The 19,614-nt window shown below is 44.5% G+C and overlaps 1 protein-coding gene across 1 annotated transcript in view; it reads left to right on the top strand.

Moving 5' to 3' along the window:
• The window catches only part of ENGASE (endo-beta-N-acetylglucosaminidase), a 55,918-nt gene extending 44,865 nt beyond the window's left edge, over positions 1-11,053 (top strand). The window contains exons 12-15 of the mRNA XM_089677589.1: positions 3,823-3,971; positions 5,527-5,620; positions 8,142-8,256; positions 9,647-11,053. Of these exons, the coding sequence (XP_089533715.1) occupies positions 3,823-3,971; positions 5,527-5,620; positions 8,142-8,256; positions 9,647-10,042 (754 nt within the window). The 3' untranslated portion in view covers positions 10,043-11,053. The remainder of the gene's footprint in view (positions 1-3,822; positions 3,972-5,526; positions 5,621-8,141; positions 8,257-9,646) is intronic.
• The last annotated feature ends 8,561 nt before the right edge of the window (positions 11,054-19,614 follow it).

Genomic DNA, 19,614 nt, shown 5'->3' on the forward strand with positions numbered 1-19,614 from the left:
GAAAAAATAATAATAAAAATGGATTATTAGCTGAAAAGGATAAAATATTTAACTATTATCTATAAAACAGTTTATATCCATTTCCACATTGAGTCCTTTGGGATGCATAGAACCAATTTCAAAGATCCATCTTGATTCCATCTGTGATACGGCCCGTTTTTTATTTGTCCCTCTCCAATTGGATTGTACAACTTCAACTCCCGTAAATGTTAAAGATGATGGATCTCTGTGGTGACACCTACGGTAATGATTGGAGAGGGAATGTTCCTTATATCTGCGTTTGATGTTATAGACGTGTTCACGTAAACGATCCCTTAGGCGTCGTGTTGTACGGCCTATATACTGCTTCTTGCATGGGCATTGGAGCAAATAAACCACGTACCTGCTGTTGCAGGTTATAAAGTTATCGATTTTATAATTTTTACCCGTGGTTGAGGACATGAAACTGTCCACTCTCCTTTTTCTATGCCCATTGCACGTGCAGATCACACACTTGTTACAAGGATAAAAACCAATTAAATTATTAAAAATTGAAATAAGATATAACCTCTGATTCCTCATTATAGGTTAAGGATCTGAGTCCAGCACCTCACCCCCATCTCTCTTTGGACATGGTGAAATGGGTCAGCAATATATAATCCACATTGGGGTGTCAGAAGAAGCAACTGTCTGATTGCTATCAGTATAAAAGTGACATATGGAAATTCAGCACTGAGGATTAAAACAGCTAAAGTTAAGGGAATTTGTGCGACCACAATAAAAAAAAAGCAAAACCAAAAAAAAAAAATCACCTTAACCCAGGAGCATGCATGCATTCCTAGGCTTATTGCGCCACCAGCTTCATTTTTGTTCCAGGTCAAAGTTTCACTAAGTAGAGAAACAAGGATGATTATGATGCCTGGGCAACTTACGAAAGGAAGATAAACGGAACGCCAGGCTTGAAGAATCCGGGATCCGTTATTGTTATAATCCATGTAATATCAGGAAGGCAGAAGTCCGCCAACACGTTTCTGAAGCCAAAAATCCCACTTCATCAGGGCTTGGACAATGTAGCAAACAGGTGTCAAATGTCTTTTTTTTTGCTACATTGCTCAAGCCCTAAAGAAGGGGGATTTTTGGCTTCAGAAACGAGTTGGCTGCATTTTGTCTTCTGATGTTATGTATGATCACTAACAAAAGCTAATATAATAAATAAAAAAACATGCAAATACCCAAACCAAATTGTGTACAAAGCAGCAAACACTCCAAGAGGATATCCTCTCTATATCACAAATACAAATAAATCTCTAGTGTTGCGCTAAATGGAAAATTAAAATAATACACAAATAGTGTATAATTATTTCATAACCAATGAAGAACAGTGAAAAAGCTGCTCAATGGTGAACCAGTGCCAGAAGTTGTGCAAGTAGGATTAACATATGTGTAACAGTCCCTATAGCAGTGATGGCGAACCTTTTTGAGCCCGAGTGCCCAAACTGCAACCCAAAACCAACTTATTTCTTTCAAAGTGCCAACACTGCAATGAAACCTGAATATCGAGCTTTTGGTTTAGAAAAAACAACTCGTACAGTAGTGCAAACTAATTAACAGTACAGGGATGACCAGAGACTGCGGACAGTACAGGGATGACCAGAGACTGCGGACAGTACAGGGATGACCAGAGACTGCGGACAGTACAGGGATGACCAGAGACTGCAGACACAGTACAGGGATGACCAGAGACTGCAGACACAGTACAGGGATGACCAGAGACTGCGGACACAGTACAGGGATGACCAGAGACTGCGGACACAGTACAGGGATGACCAGAGACTGCGGACACAGTACAGGGATGACCAGAGACTGCGGACACAGTACAGGGATGACCAGAGACTGCGGACACAGTACAGGGATGACCAGAGACTGCGGACACGGTACAGGGATGACCAGAGACTGCGGACACGGTACAGGAGATGACCAGAGACTGCGGACACGGTACAGGAGATGACCAGAGACTGCGGACACGGTACAGGGATGACCAGAGACTGCAGACACGGTACAGGGATGACCAGAGACTGCAGACATAGTACAGGGGATGACCAGAGACTGCAGACACAGTACAGGGATGACCAGAGACTGCAGACACAGTACAGGGATGACCAGAGACTGCGGACACAGTACAGGGATGACCAGAGACTGCGGACACAGTACAGGGATGACCAGAGACTGCAGACACAGTACAGGAGATGACCAGAGACTGCGGACACAGTACAGGAGATGACCAGAGACTGCAGACACAGTACAGGAGATGACCAGAGACTGCGGACAGTACAGGAGATGACCAGAGACTGCGGACACAGTACAGGAGATGACCAGAGACTGCGGACAGTACAGGGGATGACCAGAGACTGCGGACAGTACAGGGATGACCAGAGACTGCGGACACAGTACAGGGATGACCAGAGACTGCGGACACAGTACAGGAGATGACCAGAGACTGCAGACACAGTACAGGAGATGACCAGAGACTGCGGACAGTACAGGAGATGACCAGAGACTGCGGAAAGCACAGGGATGACCAGAGACTGCGGACAGTACAGATGACTGCTGACCTTTGGGGAGGGAGGGGGAGCGGGTACCTGAATTTGACAGGTACCCGCTCTTACTTCCGCCGAGTTTTTTTTTTTTATCTTACCTGTTCCTTTATCCAGCCACGCGCTGTCTTCCCGGCTTCTGTAGTGTGGGCGCTCGTCGGACAGCCGGATGCCCAGTGCGCATGCGCGAGAAGCGTTGCGCTTTGTGATTGGTCCTGCGGCTTCTGGGATCTGTCATGTGTCCCAGGTACCGCCTTACCATTCACAAAGAGCACTGCTTCTTGCGCATGCGCACTTGGGACCCGGCTGTCACGCACACTACAGAAGCCGGGAAGACAGCGTGCCGCTGGATAGAGGGACAGGTACGGTCCCACTGCAGAGCTGAGCGGCCGGCCCGGTATTCTGACACGGCGGCGGTGGAAATACCGGACCGGCCGCTCTATATTCGCTCCATAAGACGCACTGACATTTTCCCCCCTTTTTTGGGGGAAAAAAAGTGCGTCTTATGGAGCGAAAAATACGGTATTCTCCTGGCGTGCCCACAGATAAGGCTCGGCGTGCCGGCTGTGGCACGCGTGCCACGGGTTCGCCATCACTGCCCTATAGGGTATGTAGAACAGTCCCCTTGTTTTGTGATGAATAGCCAAAAATCTTCATTCCAGTATAACCACCAATGTGAGTACTGCACCAACGGGATGACAAATTGGAGGCTTACCAGATCCTTTGACCCCTTAACTATAGGGGGTCAACAAGCTCCTGTTCTCAATACTTCCATCCAGACTCGTATAACTTAAGTCAGACCACGTATCATCAAGGGCTCCTCAGACCGTCCCGATCTCATAGGGTTGACATACACTCCAGTGTCCTGTCAGATGATTATATAAGGATGGCTGAGTACCTATCTACACACTATTTGATTATTATATAGGAATCAATCCCTGTACTGATCTGAACTAACACAAGCTAAAGAAAAATGGCTGTTCCCCTTTTGCTGATATGTCAGGTCCCCCTTTCAGTATATAGATATGCTAGCGTCTGTTATAATTTTATTTTATAGTTGTTCATCAACATTAAACACAAAGGAAAGGGAAGGAGAGGGTTAAACTGGACCCCTTGGCTTATCGTTAAGTGATATAAGGGTTCTAATTGGTCGCCACGGCCACTTTCTTTGCTCTGTTTTTTTTTTATAAATCAGCTTTGCACCAAATCATTTTTGATCTCTCACTTGCACATTGTTGTGGTTTCATAGGTTGTTCTCTCTTCATGTTCCCGCCCCGGAGAAGCTCTTGCTGTCCATGGTATACAGGTTGGAAGGGTCACCCAATATTGCTGTGTCACTGGAGCTCACCACCCAAGACACTCCATTGTGCAACGTGGAGAGTGTCTCCGAACTGACCGGTGAGTCATTTATCGCTAGAGCAAGTTTGGTGGTGCTTGTGCCATGATTGTAAAATCTGCGCTAAACTTTAAAATACTTTAACCATTGGAGCAGTATTGTCTCCTGGAAAAATTCTACTAGGAACGCACTTTGGCAGATAACTTCACATGTGCCCAAGAGGAGTAATAGGTGTTTAAGCAATGTCGTTTGACAATCTGTCTGGATATCCACCAGGTGGAGGAAATACTATAAATCCTGGTTGAAGTCTGTTTTTTTTTTTTTTCCTTTTATGACAGCAATAGGCAGCGGCAGGTACTCTTTATGGAGAGATCTGGGATCTATTAGACTGACTAGTGAGTCGTTTTTCGCTGGAGCCAGCTTGGCAGTGGATGTGCCATGATTGCAAAGTCCAAGTGTAAAATCCAATTGCACACGTTCCTGCGTTAAAAATGACTGTGTATATAAGTGGGGGCTGCAGCGACCGTCGGCTGGGACCAAACAGAATCAGCAAGGGCGAATGTCACCAGCACACCGCGGATCACCAATATGGGCTCACATATTGGTGATCCTCGGTGTGCTGGTGACATTCTGCCTTGATGATTGCAAAGTCTGCGCTAAACTCTAAAACACTCTTGATTTTATATAACCATTGGAGCAGTATTGTCTCCTAGAAAAATGCTATTAGGAGCGCACTTTTGCAGATAACGTCACATATGCCCAAGTGGAGTAATAGGTCTTTCGGCAATCTGTCTGGATATCCACCAGGTGAGGGAAATACTACTTAAAATCCTGGTTGAAGTCTGTTTTTTTTCTTTGTGACAGCAATAGGCAGTGACAGGCAGGGGCGGACTGACAACTCATGGGGCCCCCGGGCAATAGGGGATCTTGGGGCCCCTGTGTCCTTGCCCACAATCAAAGCACACCCAAAAAAGCCTATAAAAAGGTACCAGGGGCATTTCATTGGGCCCCCTACTGACCTCAGGCTCTCGGGCAGTGCTCGAATGGTCAGTCTACCCCTGGTGACAGGTACTCTTTATGGAGAGATCTGGGATCTGTTAGACCCCAGATATCTCCTCTGCCCTTACAAGCATCTAATCACACCAAGATCGGTGTATCCTGATGCTTTCCCCATTTCAAAGTGGCGCTGTTTACATCTGGGGAAACCGGAAGTGACAAAGTCCAGCTCGCTTTCTGTTTTCCTATTTCAAAGAACCACCGCCTGTAAAAGCAGTCCAGTGGCTAATTAGTTGCTAGGATGGCTTTCACAAAAAAGCCGATTGTCTGCAGAAAAAAAGCAATACCAGGATGATGCCTGTAGCTGCAGGCATCATCCCATTACACCACTTGAAAGCAGCAATGTAAAGATACCTATTGCGGTCTTTGAGTGGGTAATAATCTGGATCCCCTCTCTTGAATTATTACATTGGAGCAGCTTGCCTCTTGGGGTTATTTGAATTTCGTCTATGTAGATGTGTCGGAGTCTTAGCCAGGCTGATCTCTCAGAGCTGCTCCATTGCAGGTTACCACCGTAATTATGTAACTTTTGCATTATGTGTTCTCTCCCACGTCAAACAGTACAGCATCAAACGCACACCCCGACGTCCCTCCAAGATCCGCCTTCCTTTCTTACAGACCTTCAGCATGGCAAATCATCCGGATGGGTAAAAAGGTTGGTATATTAACCACTTACAGACCTTGGGGGTGCATGGTTTGCACAAAAAACTCCAATGCCCAGGACTTCCTCCTGTTCTACAGCCGCTCTACCGATATAATCAGTAAGATTGAGATATCAGTGTGACAGCTGGGTCCCAATCCATGTTTTGGGGTCTCCTGCAGCACCTACTGTGTGTAAATGATTTCTGTTTCAATAATGTTTATTCGTTTTTAACAAGGAATATTATTATTTTTTTTTATTATACAGAATTTATATAGCGCCAACAGTTTGCTCAGAGCTGTACATTATAATGGGAGACAATACATGAGACAGTACAGTAGCAAAACAATACATGAGGGGTTTGAGGGCCCTGCTCCTTGGAGCTTACAATCTAGGAGGGAGGGGATAGTGGTACAGGAGGAAATGGCTGTGGGGGGTGGAGTGGTAGGAACAGTGGAGGAGATCGGCAATTAGGTGAGGGCGGGGTAGGCTTCCCTGAAGAGATGGGTTTTCAGGGTGCGCCTAAAGGTGAGGAGGGTAGGTGACAGTCTGATGGATTGGGGTAGTGAGTTCCAGAGGATGGGGGAAGCCCTGGAGAAGTCCTGGAGAAGGGCATGGGAGGAGGAGACCAGGGAACTAGAGAGTAGGAGGTCTTGTGAGGAGCGAAGAGTACGGGTTTGGGTGGTAGATGGATATCAGGTCGGTGATGTAGTTTGGGGCAGTATTATGAACAGCTTTGTACGTCAATGCTAGTAATTTGAATTTTATGCGTTGGGCAGTTGGAAGCCAGTGAAGGGATTGGCAGAGGGGGGTGGCGGATACGGAGTGGTTAGTAAGGTGGATGAGTCTGGCCGCAGAATTCAGGATAGACTGAAGCGGGGATAGCCTGTGTTTTTGGTAGGCCAGTGAGGAGGGAGTTACAGTAGTCAAGTCGTGATATAATAAGGGAGTGAATTAGTTGCTTTGTAGGAATAGACATGCAACAGTTCCGCCCACACAGGGACTAGCATTGATATTTGTAACGGGGTTAGCTTACATAAAGGGCAAAAGAAGGCAAAAAAGAGGCAGTGCAAGGCAATCAAGAACTAATACGGCAACAGTAACTAAACAGAACTTGCAAGCCTCAAAAGTCATAGGGGTTGAAGGGATTCCCAACAACCGCGGGACGTCACCATGGTCTGTCAATACACATGCGAAGTCACTGTCCACAGCTTACCTAGAACACTAGGAGAATACAGCAGAAACGTAAGGGAGATTAGGCTGGAAGGTGGGGCTACAGGAAAAAAGAATCACGTATCTATAAAGCGGAGAGAAGATAGGAAGGTGAGGAGGGGAGAGGAGGGGACCCGAAGGGCCAGAGGCCAGAATATGTAATATGGTTCAAAAAAGTTTTTATTCCAAAAAGATCACATCCTCTGCAATGTAAAGCATTGGATCAAAAAAAAGCATTGATCTAGTTCCTTAAAAAAAAAAAAAAAAAAAAATAAGACCGGAACTGGAAATGACATCACTCTGGTCCTCAAAAGGGCATAGAGATGAGTGGAGGCCATCTTTCCTTCACACATCTCTATGCCCAGCATCGGGATCGTTCGATGGTTTCTCAGGTAAAAGATAGAGAGAAAACAGGTGGCGCACACACCTAGTGCATTATCCAAGGTTTATTGTAGGAGTGAAAGAATAATAAAAACATACTCACAGACGAAGCATGTATCTAAAAAGCATAGAAAAATGACAATGGTCACAACGGCAGGCAAGGTGTTCTCACTGTCAGTGCGGTCAAATGGCTGACGCGTTTCGGGGACGAATCCCTTTCCTCAGAGCTGATGACCAGCCTCTCATGCAGATGTATGATGAATGGAAAGTAGGAGCCTTGCTGTTGATGCCAGGCATCAGGCATGAACAGCAAGGCTCCTACTTTCCATTCATCATACATCAGCATCGGAGGTTGGTCATCAGCTCTAAGGAAAGGGATTCGTCCCCGAAATGCGTCAGCCATTTGACCGCGCTAAGAGTGAGAACACCTTGCCTGCCGTTGTGGCCATTGTCATTTTTCTATGCTTTTTAGATACATGCTTCGTCTGTGAGTATGTTTTTATTCTTTCATTCCTACAATAAACCTTGAATAATGCACTAGGTGTGTGCGCCACCTGTTTTCTCTCTTTCCAGTGGCTGATTTCCCCGTCTGAGGAGGGCTGCACCCCTGAAGCATTTCCTTTGGTTGTCGCTGTCCTGGTTCTTTTGGCTTCCCTTTTGGCTGTGCATATCCTGAGGCGCTGGAGAATACATATGATATCCGGTTCGGTTGGTTTCTCAGGTAAGGCTGAGAACTACCGAGCGGCGGCAAGGGGCGGTTTTTTCACCATCTGTATCGGTGCTTTTTTTCATTTCGGCTGATGGCCGAAAAGGGGTGTTTTCAGCCGAAACGTTTCGGCCACCGAAATTTCACTGCATCCCTAGTTTCCCCCCCCCCCCCCCCCCCCCAGGGCTCAGGTGTAAGGAGGTTGCCTTTGATCTAATGTGTTTATAATTTTTTCAGATATTATGAGGTGCAGCTCAGCGGATGTTTCCTGACCAGTCTGTCTGTACATTTTTCCAATCTGATGCCAGATAAAGAAGAGCAAAACTTTGTATGTCGCATCGGAGAAATAAGGGTAATTCTTTTAACCATTTCAATACACCTTCCTGCCCAGGCCAGTTTTCACGTTTCAGCGCTCTCACACTTTGACAATTGCGCGGTCATACAACATTGTACCCAAACTAAAATTTTATCATTTTCTTCACACAACTAGAGCTTTCTTTTGGTGGTATTTAAATTAAATTGCTAAATTAACAAAAAAAAGACCAAAAATTTTGAAAAAAAACTGTTTTTCTTTGTTAAAAGTTTACAAATAAATAATTGTTCTTCATAAATTTAGGCCGAGATGTATTCTGCTACATGACTTTGGTGAAAATAACCCAAATTAGGATGTATTTTTTAGTTTGTAGGAAAGTTATAGAGTTCACAAACTATGGTATAGATCTGAATATTGATCAATCCTGAAGTACTGACAGCCAATCTAATTTCTTGAGGTCCAAGAATGTCAGAACAGTACAGATATCCCCCAAATGACCCCTTTTTGCAAAGTAGACAGTCCAATGTACTTCATAAGAGGAATGGCGAGTTTTTTGAAGTTGTATTTTTTTTTGTCATAATTTTTCGGAAAATTAAAAAATTAAAAAAATTATTTTTACTATTTTTTTTTACATACTGTCACCAGTGCAGTACAGCGTCATCATATAACTGGCATGGCGGTGATCAGGGACACTGACTGGTGACAGTATGAAAAAAAAAAAAATATATATATTTTTTTTATTATTATTTTTAATTTTTTATTACATTTTTGTTTTATTTTTTTCAAGATTTTTTTTTCATATTTTACTATGACCAAAGCAGTACAATGTTACCATAGTAACATTGTAGTACTTTGGGGAAGTGATCAGTATTTTTTTTTTTACACAATTTGCTTATAGCAAAGAATTACTTTGCTATAAGGAAGCATTTACCTGAATGACATCGATTCATTCAGGGTTTTTTTTTTTTTTTTTTTTTTTTTTTGCGCTTAGCTGTGATTTGGCCACAGCTAATCACATGACATGTGCATGTGACCTGCTGTGACCATTCACAGCTAGGCACTAGTATACAATGGATGGCATGAATGAAGCCATCCATTGTATACAACTGTCATGTAACCTGCTGTGATTGGTCACAGCAGGTCACATGGTACCGGCAACGGTGGCCGGTACTCAGATCTGTCATCGGCCGTGTCCGAGGTGCACGGCCGGTGACAGATCGCGCCACTGCGCGACTCTGCAACCGCACGAACCGCGCATGTGCGGGAGGACGCCAAATGGCGTATACCCCGGAAATCTGCAGCATTTTTGCGGCCGCCAAACTGCTATAGGCCGGGCAGCTAATGGTTAAATATACTTGTACAATGATAAAATAACTTTTACTGCTTTGTGGTGAACCATTTGTAACATGAGTTTCTTTCTTCTCCACAGGCTCTCGATGTTTCTCTACCTCTGCTTCCTCCTGTGCTGCCTACTGACCTCTCTCTGTCCCATGTTCTATGGCGTAGGGATGAACAGTCCAATCAACTGTTTGTCAGCCTAACCCTTCACTGGAGCCATAGCATGGACAATATTCGCCACTTTCGAATCTACTGCCGTGGTGTCACCTGCCATCGAACACCAGACTCTCAGACTCACCTTCTTGGACTGTCATACGCTTGCATATACCGCGTAGTTGACCTGGCGGTACCTGATCCATGCCCTCCGGCCCCAGGCAGGTTGGAGTTTACGGTACAGCCGGTTAATAAGGACGTGATTGAAATCTTGCCTCCAGAATGGGGCCAGTTGGTTTTAGAATTTGTGGAGCAGACACAAACCGAGGTCTGACCACATGGATGGTTTGCAGTACATTCTCAGACAAGCTGGTGCTGTTTGTTATACAGGGAACATTGTCATTGTTTTCCTTGAGCCTTATACAATTAGGTAGTTATTTCTTAAGGGTTGGTTCACACCAGAACGCGGTGTGTGAATGGCGCGTTCCCTGTTTATATCCCGCACCGCAGGGGATCGCGCTGCCCTTGCAAACTGCATGCAGGTGCCAACGTATTGAATGGCACCCCAAATGTAGATCGCTAATCACAGTACCATGCGGTTTGGTGCAGTGCATTTTTAAAAGTAGGGCAAGTGCATTTTGGAGCCAATTCAAATGATTCTGGCGTAACCGGCCCTTAAAAAAAAAAAAAAAAACCACGTTAAAGTAGCTCCGATTTCCCCAAATTACCGTTTGTTGAATGCTATGGCATTGGGATTTGGCCAGGGTAGGAGAAATGAAAAATGATCGAAGGATGGAGGAGGCAGGCCTTTCATTCATCTGTCCATCCTCTTATCATAGATCGGTTTTCTGTTATAGAAGCTATAGTACAACCTCTATGAATGGGGGAGGGGATGGAATGGATGGGCATAGTGCCTGTTCCAGGTCTGTAGGCTCTATTAACCCCCACCAAATTGGAAGATTACGTCGGTTGGGGTGTGGGGATCGGAGAAGGAAGATTTCAACAAATGCAGAAGACAACAGCACAAGGGACACATCAGATCAATAGTAAGCTATACTTGGTAAAAAAGATCCGCATGACCCCCTTGAGCAATGGCGGTCGTGTGGATCTTTTCTACCTAGTATTGCATACAGCTGAGCACCTGTGGATCGGGCACCCAAAAGCTCTCTATATCTAGGATATATGGGTAGTAGCACCAATACTGTGGGGTTTTTTAAGTAGTAAGCTATGTCTCTTGTGCTGATTTTTATGCTTTAAATGGCATTATTATGAAATTATTTATGAAATACAGATTTAAAGTGTTACTAAACCCACAACAGTAAAATCAGTCTGTATATGGAGTAAAGCATGCTTGTTATACTCACTGAGGAACTTAAGGGGTTAATCCTCTGCAGTGTGTAAAAACGCTGTTTGATCCTGACTTCTCTGATCCTCCCCTTCTTCCAGTATCCCCCTCTTATCTCCTGATAAGACATTTTGTGTGGAGTCACTCTGCACGTGCTCAGTTTAGTGTGTATTGCTAGAGAGATTTTATCTTCTTGGGAGAGTGCATGACATCAGCACAGGGCCAATCAGCACTGTCCAGACAGAGGTCAGGGGTTCTGCATCCTCCTAGAGCAAAAGGAAAACTCCTCCTGCAAGCTTTAACCAATGCTCTGCTGGACACTCATAGAAGTCACAGGACTGCTCTAACTGCTGATGATAAAAGGTATTTAGCAGTCTATATTTACTAAAATAATCGCATTTCCATGTTCTGTGTACTGTGGGAGACCAGATATAGTGAATGCAGGGTCTGGGGAGACCAGATATAGTGAATGCAGGGTCTGGGGAGACCAGATATAGTGAATGCAGGGGCCTGGATTTAGTAACACTTTAACTGATGTGAATGGAAGACAGGTTTGGGTGAGTATCCATAGCAATGTGAGGGGGTTGTCTTACAGGGCATCCAGAATGTATTCACAGCACTTAACTTTTGCCACATTTTATGTTACAGCCATATTCCAAAATGGATTAAATTGATTTTTTTTCCTCAACATTCTACAAACAATACCCCATAATGACAACGTAAACAAAGTTCGTTTTTAAATATTTGCAATTTATTAAAAATAAAAAATGAAAAACCTACATGTACATAAGTATTCACAGCCTTTGCCGTCACACCCAAAATTGAGCTCTGGTCATCCTGTTCCCACTGATCATCCTTGAGATGTTTCCACAACTTGATTGGAGTCCAGCTGTGGGAAATTCAGTTGATTGGACATGATTAGGAAAGACCTAAACCTGTCTATAGAAGGTCCCACAGTTAACAGTGCATGTCAGAGCACAAACCAAGCCATGAAGTTCAAGGAATTGGCCGTAGACCTCCGAGACAAAATTGTATCAAGGCACAGATCTGGGGAAGGGTACAGAAAACGTTTTGCAGCATTGAAGGTCCCAATGAGCACAGTGGCCTCCATCATCTGTAAGTGGAAGAAGTTTGGAACCACCAGAAATCTTCCTAGAGCGGGCCGCCTGGCCAAAATGAGCGATCGAGGGAGAAGGGTCTTAGCCAGGGAGGTAACCAAGCACCCGATGGTCACTCTGAAGGAGCTCCAGCATTTCTCTGTAGAGAGAGGAGAACCTTCCAGAAAAACAACCATCTCTGCTGCACTCCACCAATCAGGCCTGTATGGTAGAGTGGCCAGACGAAAGTCACTCCTCAGTAAAAGGCAAATGGCAGCCAGCCTGGAGTTTGCCAAAAGGCACCTGGGGGACTCTCAGACCATGAGAAACAAAACTCTGGTCTGATTAAACTTAGATTGAACTCTTTGGCCTGAATGCCAAGCGTCATGTTTGGTGGAAACCAGGCACCGCTCACCACCTGGCCAATACCATCCCTACAATGAAGCATGGTGGTGGTAGCATCATGCTCTGGGGATGTTTTACAGCAGCAGGAACTGGGAGACTAGTCAGGATTGAAGGAAAGATGAATGCAGCAATGTACAGAGACATCCTTGATGAAAACCTGTTCCAGAGCGCTCTGGACCTTAGACTGGGGCAACGGTTCATCTTTAAACAGGACAACGACCCTAAGCACACAGCCCACATAACAAAGGAGTGGCTACAGGCCAACTGTGAAGGTCCTGGAGTGGCCCAGCTAGAGCCCAGACTTGAACCTGATTGAACATCTCTGAAAATGGCTGTGCGCCGACACTCCCCATCCAACCCGATGGAGCTTGAGAGGTACTGCAAAGAAGAATGGAAGAACTTGCCCAAAAATAGGTGTGCAAAGCTTGTAGCATCATACTCAAACGACGTGAGGCTGTAATTGGTGCTAAAGGGGCTTCAACAAAGTATTGAGCAAAGGCTGTGAATACTTATGTACATGGGGTTTGTTTTGTTTAACAAATTGCAAAGATTTCAAAACTAACTTCTTTCACGTTGTCATTATGGGGTATTATTTGTAGAATTTTTAGGGAAAAAATGAATTTAATCCATTTTGGAATAAGGCTGTAACAGAACAAAATGTGGCCAAAGTTAAGCGCTGTGAATACTTTCTGGATGCACTGTATCTTTCACATGTGAAGGTGAGAGAGGGACCAAGGACATATGGGCCTCAAACAACAGTCTAGGGCAGGGGTGGGCAACTGTGGCCCTCCAGCTGTTGTAGAACTACAAGTCCCATGAGGCATTGCAAAACTGACAGTTACAAGCATGACTCCCAAAGGCAGAGGCATGATGGGACTTGTAGTTCACCAACAGCTGGAGGGCCACAGTTGCCCACCCCTGGTCTAGGGTATCTGAATGAGCCAGGACCTTAGAGGACACTGTATGACTTGGCTTCTCAGGGGTGGAGTTTCCCTTCTTCAGCGCCCCCTGTGGAGCACACCCGTGAATTGCAGAGCATATCATATTCTGCTGTAAAAGGTATCTTACCACTTCCATATCTCTTCTTAATAAGAAAGAATCAGCTCCATCATGTAGATTTGCTAAAACTTAGCAAAACAGTGTGAGCAATGGCAAACCTTAATGACGTTGAAAGTGTTGTTTATCAAGGGTAGTGTCGGTTATCTAGGGTAGTCCCTAAAATGGTCAGATTCTTCCCTGGTATTATGGACACGTAGAGATTTGGCTCTTTAACAATTCCCTTACGGTGAACTATATCATGTTAGGGGGGTCAGAGTCCACACTCCCCCACCCCCAAACTGCCCCTCTCCTCATAGAATATGGGATTCCCCCACACAGCCGCATCATTCATTTACAAGGAGTTGGGACAATGGTTTTCAGTGGAGCACAAGTGTGGTGATGTCTCCCCACATTAATTCTTCCATTGATACTTCCTCCAGCCGTGATACAGACCTGGGCTGCAGGAACTAGATCATTGCACCCACCATCCAGTGATCGCGGTTGCAAAGCTGTGCAGTCTCAAGTGCATGAAAATAATAAATGCACAGTTTTATTTTGTTGACTAAATGTGGAATTTTTTTTTAGCCTGGGTTCACATATATGCGGGGCGGTATATCGCATGTGATTCGCACAGGAACCCCACCACTTTCCTGTGCAAATCACATGCGATTTGCGTGCGGTGCAATTGGAACCATACATTTTGTATGGCTTAAATCGCACTGCACCCGCACCAAAAATTTGCAGGACCCTTTTTTTGGTTCGCACTAGAATCGGATCGCATGGGTATTCACACCTATTCAATCTGATTCTGTACATCGCACCGCGTTTTGCGGACCGCTTTTGGAGTGTCGTTAACTTACACACCTGCAGCGGTTCATATGAACGGGTGTGATTTCTGATGCGGTGCGGAATTCGCACAGAAAACTCTGCGAATTCCGCACCGCATCAGTGTGAACCCGGGCTTAAACTTGCATTTTAGGGCCGGTTCACACCAGAATGCGGTGTGGGAAAGGTGTGCACTGGGCATGTTTCCCGCACTGCGTTTGAATGCTCTGCCCTTTCAATCTGCATGTGGGTGGCACTGTATTGTTAACAGCACCCAAACACAGTTCAGAAACGCAGGTAAAGTTGATCCAGGGAATATCCGATTGCCTCTTGGGGGATCAGGAAATAATTTTTTTCCCCTGCAGGAGCAAATTGGATCATGCTTTGCTGGGTTTTTTGCCTTCCTCTGGATCAATTGTGGGTATAGGATTATAACTTTTTTTTTTTAATGGTTTAACTGGATGGACTTTTGTCTTTTTTCAGTCAGACTAACTATGTAAGTGCATTTGCCGGCACCAAATCACATGGTACTGCAGTGAAGTGCATTTTTAAAAGTAGTTTAAGCACAACTCTTTTGCCTGGTCCGCTACATTGTGAAGCCCATTCAAATATATAAATGACAAGCTTATATAGTGAGCGCTCAGAGTGTGTAGCAGCTATTGCACTAAAGGTGACCATATAACCTCCATAATAACATAAAATTCAAAAAAGTGCAGCGCTTAGGATAAATTCCACCAATAAATATATAAAAGTTCAATGAATAGCGGTAAATCCTTATGGGGCAGGTATCTCGGTACTCCAAATGCTGGTATAAACAGCCAACCAGTAATTAGCAGAAATGCGCACTCACCGGAAGCGCTTATTAAAAGCGCCTGTAGTAATGAATGATAGGTGCTGGGCTGTCTCTCCGGTCATCGATCCTAAAAGAATGATGAGATTCTGCCTGGTCCAGAGGTCCTCCTTGGGATAGACTGGTACTCTGCTTTAGAAAGGGCTCCCTTCTCTGGATATGGGATATCACAGGGATCTCCTGCAGATGTGATAGCTCGCATAGGAGCTCAAAAAACAGGTGCCCAATAGTGTAGTATTTCAGAAAGATTTATTGGAGCATAAAAACAAACATAGGGCAGTGTGCATCATATACTATTGATAAAGGATATATTGCAGTACTGACCCCTTTAAAGATGGCCGCCGAGCCTCCTCGTGGCTCCAGCGGCATAAACGTCACGCTCTGTACAGCTCCTCCTTCCTGAGGCCTTTCGTGCTAAAAGCACATCATCAGAGGGGAGGCTGGCTCCCCTCTGATGATATTTATATTTATTGGTGGAATTTATCCTAAGCGCTGCACTTTTTTGAATTTTACATTCAAATATATAGGCTGTAAAAATGCACCACATGGAAAGGCACAGGAATCGCGGAGTAAACTGGCCCTTAACCTGTGACAGCAGGACAAGAAATGAAAGGATCTGTAGTTGTCGTAACAATAAAATACAAACAGTAATAATCTCCCCATATTACTGAAAGAGAAAGCGTTTTGTTGTAGTCTGTGTTCTCACTTCCTGTACTGCCAGGAAGTAAACAGAAATCTCCCCAATGGAGACACAGACCACAAAAAAATAACATGAACAAAATTCTATCCCTTCCCTACTCCCTTTATTGTTTTGCTTTCAACCCAGAGCACACTTTCTACCTGTTCAGGAACGTTTCCTGGAGGCTATCATAGCTGACTTCTTATGCTGAAAATGCCAGCTTTCTGGCTGTCATGCTCACTGGCTTCAATTCTTTGAGATGCTGACCTAGAACGAGTATGCAGAATAGGAGGCGTGACATTTCTCTGAATTTTCTGATTTGCAGACTAGGTACAGATTGGTGACTCAGAAAGTATACATACAGTGGGGATCGAAAGTTTGGGCACCCCAGCTAAAAATTTGTATTAATGTGCATAAAGAAGCCAAGGAAAGATGGAAAAATCTCCAAAAGGCATCAAATTACAGATTAGACATTCTTATAATATGTCAACAAAAGTTAGATTTTATTTCCATCATTTACACTTTCAAAATAACAGAAAACAAAAAAATGGCGTCTGCAAAAGTTTGGGCACCCTGCAGAATTTATAGCATGCACTGCCCCCTTTGCAAAGCTGAGACCTGCCTGAGACGATGATTGAGAACAATCCATTACACTGGCAGGTCTCAGCTTGGCAAAGGGGGCAGTGCATGCTATAAATTCTGCAGGGTGCCCAAACTTTTGCAGACGCCATTTTTTTGTTTTCTGTTATTTTGAAAGTGTAAATGATGGAAATAAAATCTAACTTTTGTTGACATATTATAAGAATGTCTAATCTGTAATTTGATGCCTTTTGGAGATTTTTCCATCTTTTCTTGGCTTCTTTATGCACATTAATACACATTTTTAGCTGGGGTGCCCAAACTTTCGATCCCCACTGTATATATTCAGTGCTCAGCATATATGAGTACACCCCAACAAATTTGTCAGAAAACCTTTCCTTTCCTTTCAGAATTCCCATTATTTATGGGACACTATGCTACAAAATACTCCCAAAAATGCGGCCCATTGACTGCAAACAAGATTTGGTAATTTCAACACACAAAAAGTATTTTTCCTAACAAATTCATTCAAGACCAAAGATGAATACACCCCAATAAAAGTCTTAGGAGCAAAGCTAAATTTTAGACAACAAAATCCTAATTAACAAGAATTCAAGTACAGGTGAGTCTAAATATTCATTAAACAGGTGCCCAGCAGACAGCTGATTATAAAAGAGTTTTACTTTACAAAGAAAACCCCTCCCATTTCATACTGTCAGCAATGGCACCACATGGAACAGAAATGCTTTATTTTGCTGAGAAATCACTTTGAAAAACACCCCCCTAGCATTTCTGGCTGTGGCCATCTTGAACAAGGGCAGAAGATTCATGTAGCATTTACTTCCTGGAATCCATCTGCCTTTAGTTCAGGCATGCAGGCAGGAGGACGTGCTTAGCTGAGAAAACCCCCTCCTGGAGACTCCTGGGATGTATGACATCATTTGCCTAGGCAAGAAACGAGAAAGTAATTGAGGAAATGTAAAAAAAAAAAAGTTTTACAAATATGATATATCTAATTACTAATGCTAGCAGCATATGGATTAAAAATAGTCAATAGTGATTGAGAGAGTGAAGTTCCATTCTAAGGTTTCTTTACGCTGCACCCACCCTGTGGTGTTTTCCTAGCACCAGCCTTGATCACTTCCCCCTTTGTTACATAGATTTATTCTTACTATTTTATACAAACAGACGCAAAATGCTGAGGTTTTATTTTTTACAGCTGTCTCACTGATATTATTCGCTGCATATAATTCCTGTAATAAACATTATCTTATCATTGAATTCTTTTGGCGTTTCTCATTTGGAAGTTTTTGGTACCATGGTCAATGTGGAAATTGTACTGGACTGGCTGCAGCCTATACCTATTGAGCTTTTCTCCCCATTTATACAGCGTGAATAAACGTATAATAATCCATAGACATCCACCACTTAACCACCTTCCGTCCGGCCGTTGTATATAAACGGCCGGACGGTGGCACTGCAGGGTCGGGTGGCCGTTTATAAATGACTTCCCCGCACCCTGCTTGTGCGCGCTCCCTGGGAGCACGCAGCACTGCAATCCGGTGCCCAGCTGTGTCCTCCGGACACAGTGAAACACCGATCGTCGGACAGGACCTCTGTACGAGGTCCCGATCATGTGATCACTGATTGGCCAATCAGTGATCACATGCAAAGTAGTAAGCAAGATGTCACTTGTGACATCATTGCTTGCTATGTTTGAAATCTGTGAATGATCACAGAGGTCACATGGTACAAGGCTATTCACAACAGCCTTGTACCATGTGATAAGCTGTGACCAATCACAGCTCACTCAGTAGTTCTCAGTGGCTGCAAGAATGCAGACAGAGAGAAAGAGAAATGATTGCTTTTACATCCTATATGGGTGTAAAAGCAATCAGTGTAAAAAAAAAAAAAAAAATCTTCATCACCCCCCACAAGTAGTACAGTGTCACCATGGTGACATTGTACTGCTAAGTGACATTATGTAAAAAAAAAAAAATATAAAAATGTTTAAAAATTTACATTTTTGGTTATAAACTAATTTGGCTTTTTTTTTTTTTCACTAAAAAGATAACGGAATACATTTTGGCCAAGATTTATGATGAACTATTATTTACCGTATTTGCCGGCGTATAAGACGACTTTTTGACCCTTGAAAATCTTCTCAAAAGTCGGGGGTCGTCTTATATGCCGGTACACATGTTAGGGGGGCTGCGGCATTAAGTACAGGGGTTTGCAGGGGCTGATGTCTCTTACCTGGATCCAGTCCCACGACGATCCGGTCCAGGAAGCGCGGCGTCTCCTTCAGTTCGGCCACTGGATGTTCGTGCGGCTGCTCGGCTCCGCCTCCTCACCGGTGATTGGCCGCCAGAACTGTAGCTCAGGAAAGGCACACAGGCGGCCAATCACCGGCGAGGGGGCGGAGCCGAGCGGCCCCGCGAAAATTGAGTGCCGGAGCAGCAGGTAAGTGTTCTGTGTAGAGGTGCTGCTGCAACCACATATGCTGGCTGCAGCAGCACCATACGAGAACAGGGTCAGCAAGTCTCAGTGGGAGGAATAGTGCCCCATCATTGGTGTCACTGATACCAATGATGGGGCACTATTCCTCCCACTGATACAAACGATGGGGCACTATTCCTCCCCCCCACTGACACCAACGATGGGGCACTATTCCCCCCCCCACTGACACCAACGATGGGGCACTATTCCACCCCCCACTGACACCAATGATGGGGCACTATTCCACCCCTCACTGACACCAATGATGGGACACTATTCCTCCCACTGACATCAATGATGGGGCACTATTCCTCCCACTGACACCAATGATGGGGCACTATTCCTGCCACTGATACCAATGATGGGGCACCTATTCCCCCCACTGATACCAATGATGGGGCACTATTCCTCCCGCTGATAACAATGATGGGGCACTATTCCTCCCACTGATACCAATGATGGGGCACTATTCCTGCCACTGATACCAATGATGGGGCACTATTCCTCCCACTGACACCAATGATGGAGCACTATTCCTCCACTGATACTAATGATAGGGCACTATTCCTGCCACTAATGCCAATGATGG

This window comes from Staurois parvus, unplaced genomic scaffold, assembly GCF_062004578.1.
Source record: "Staurois parvus isolate SC_StPar_1 unplaced genomic scaffold, SC_StPar_1.0 ptg000189l, whole genome shotgun sequence".
NCBI lineage: Eukaryota > Metazoa > Chordata > Amphibia > Anura > Ranidae > Staurois > Staurois parvus.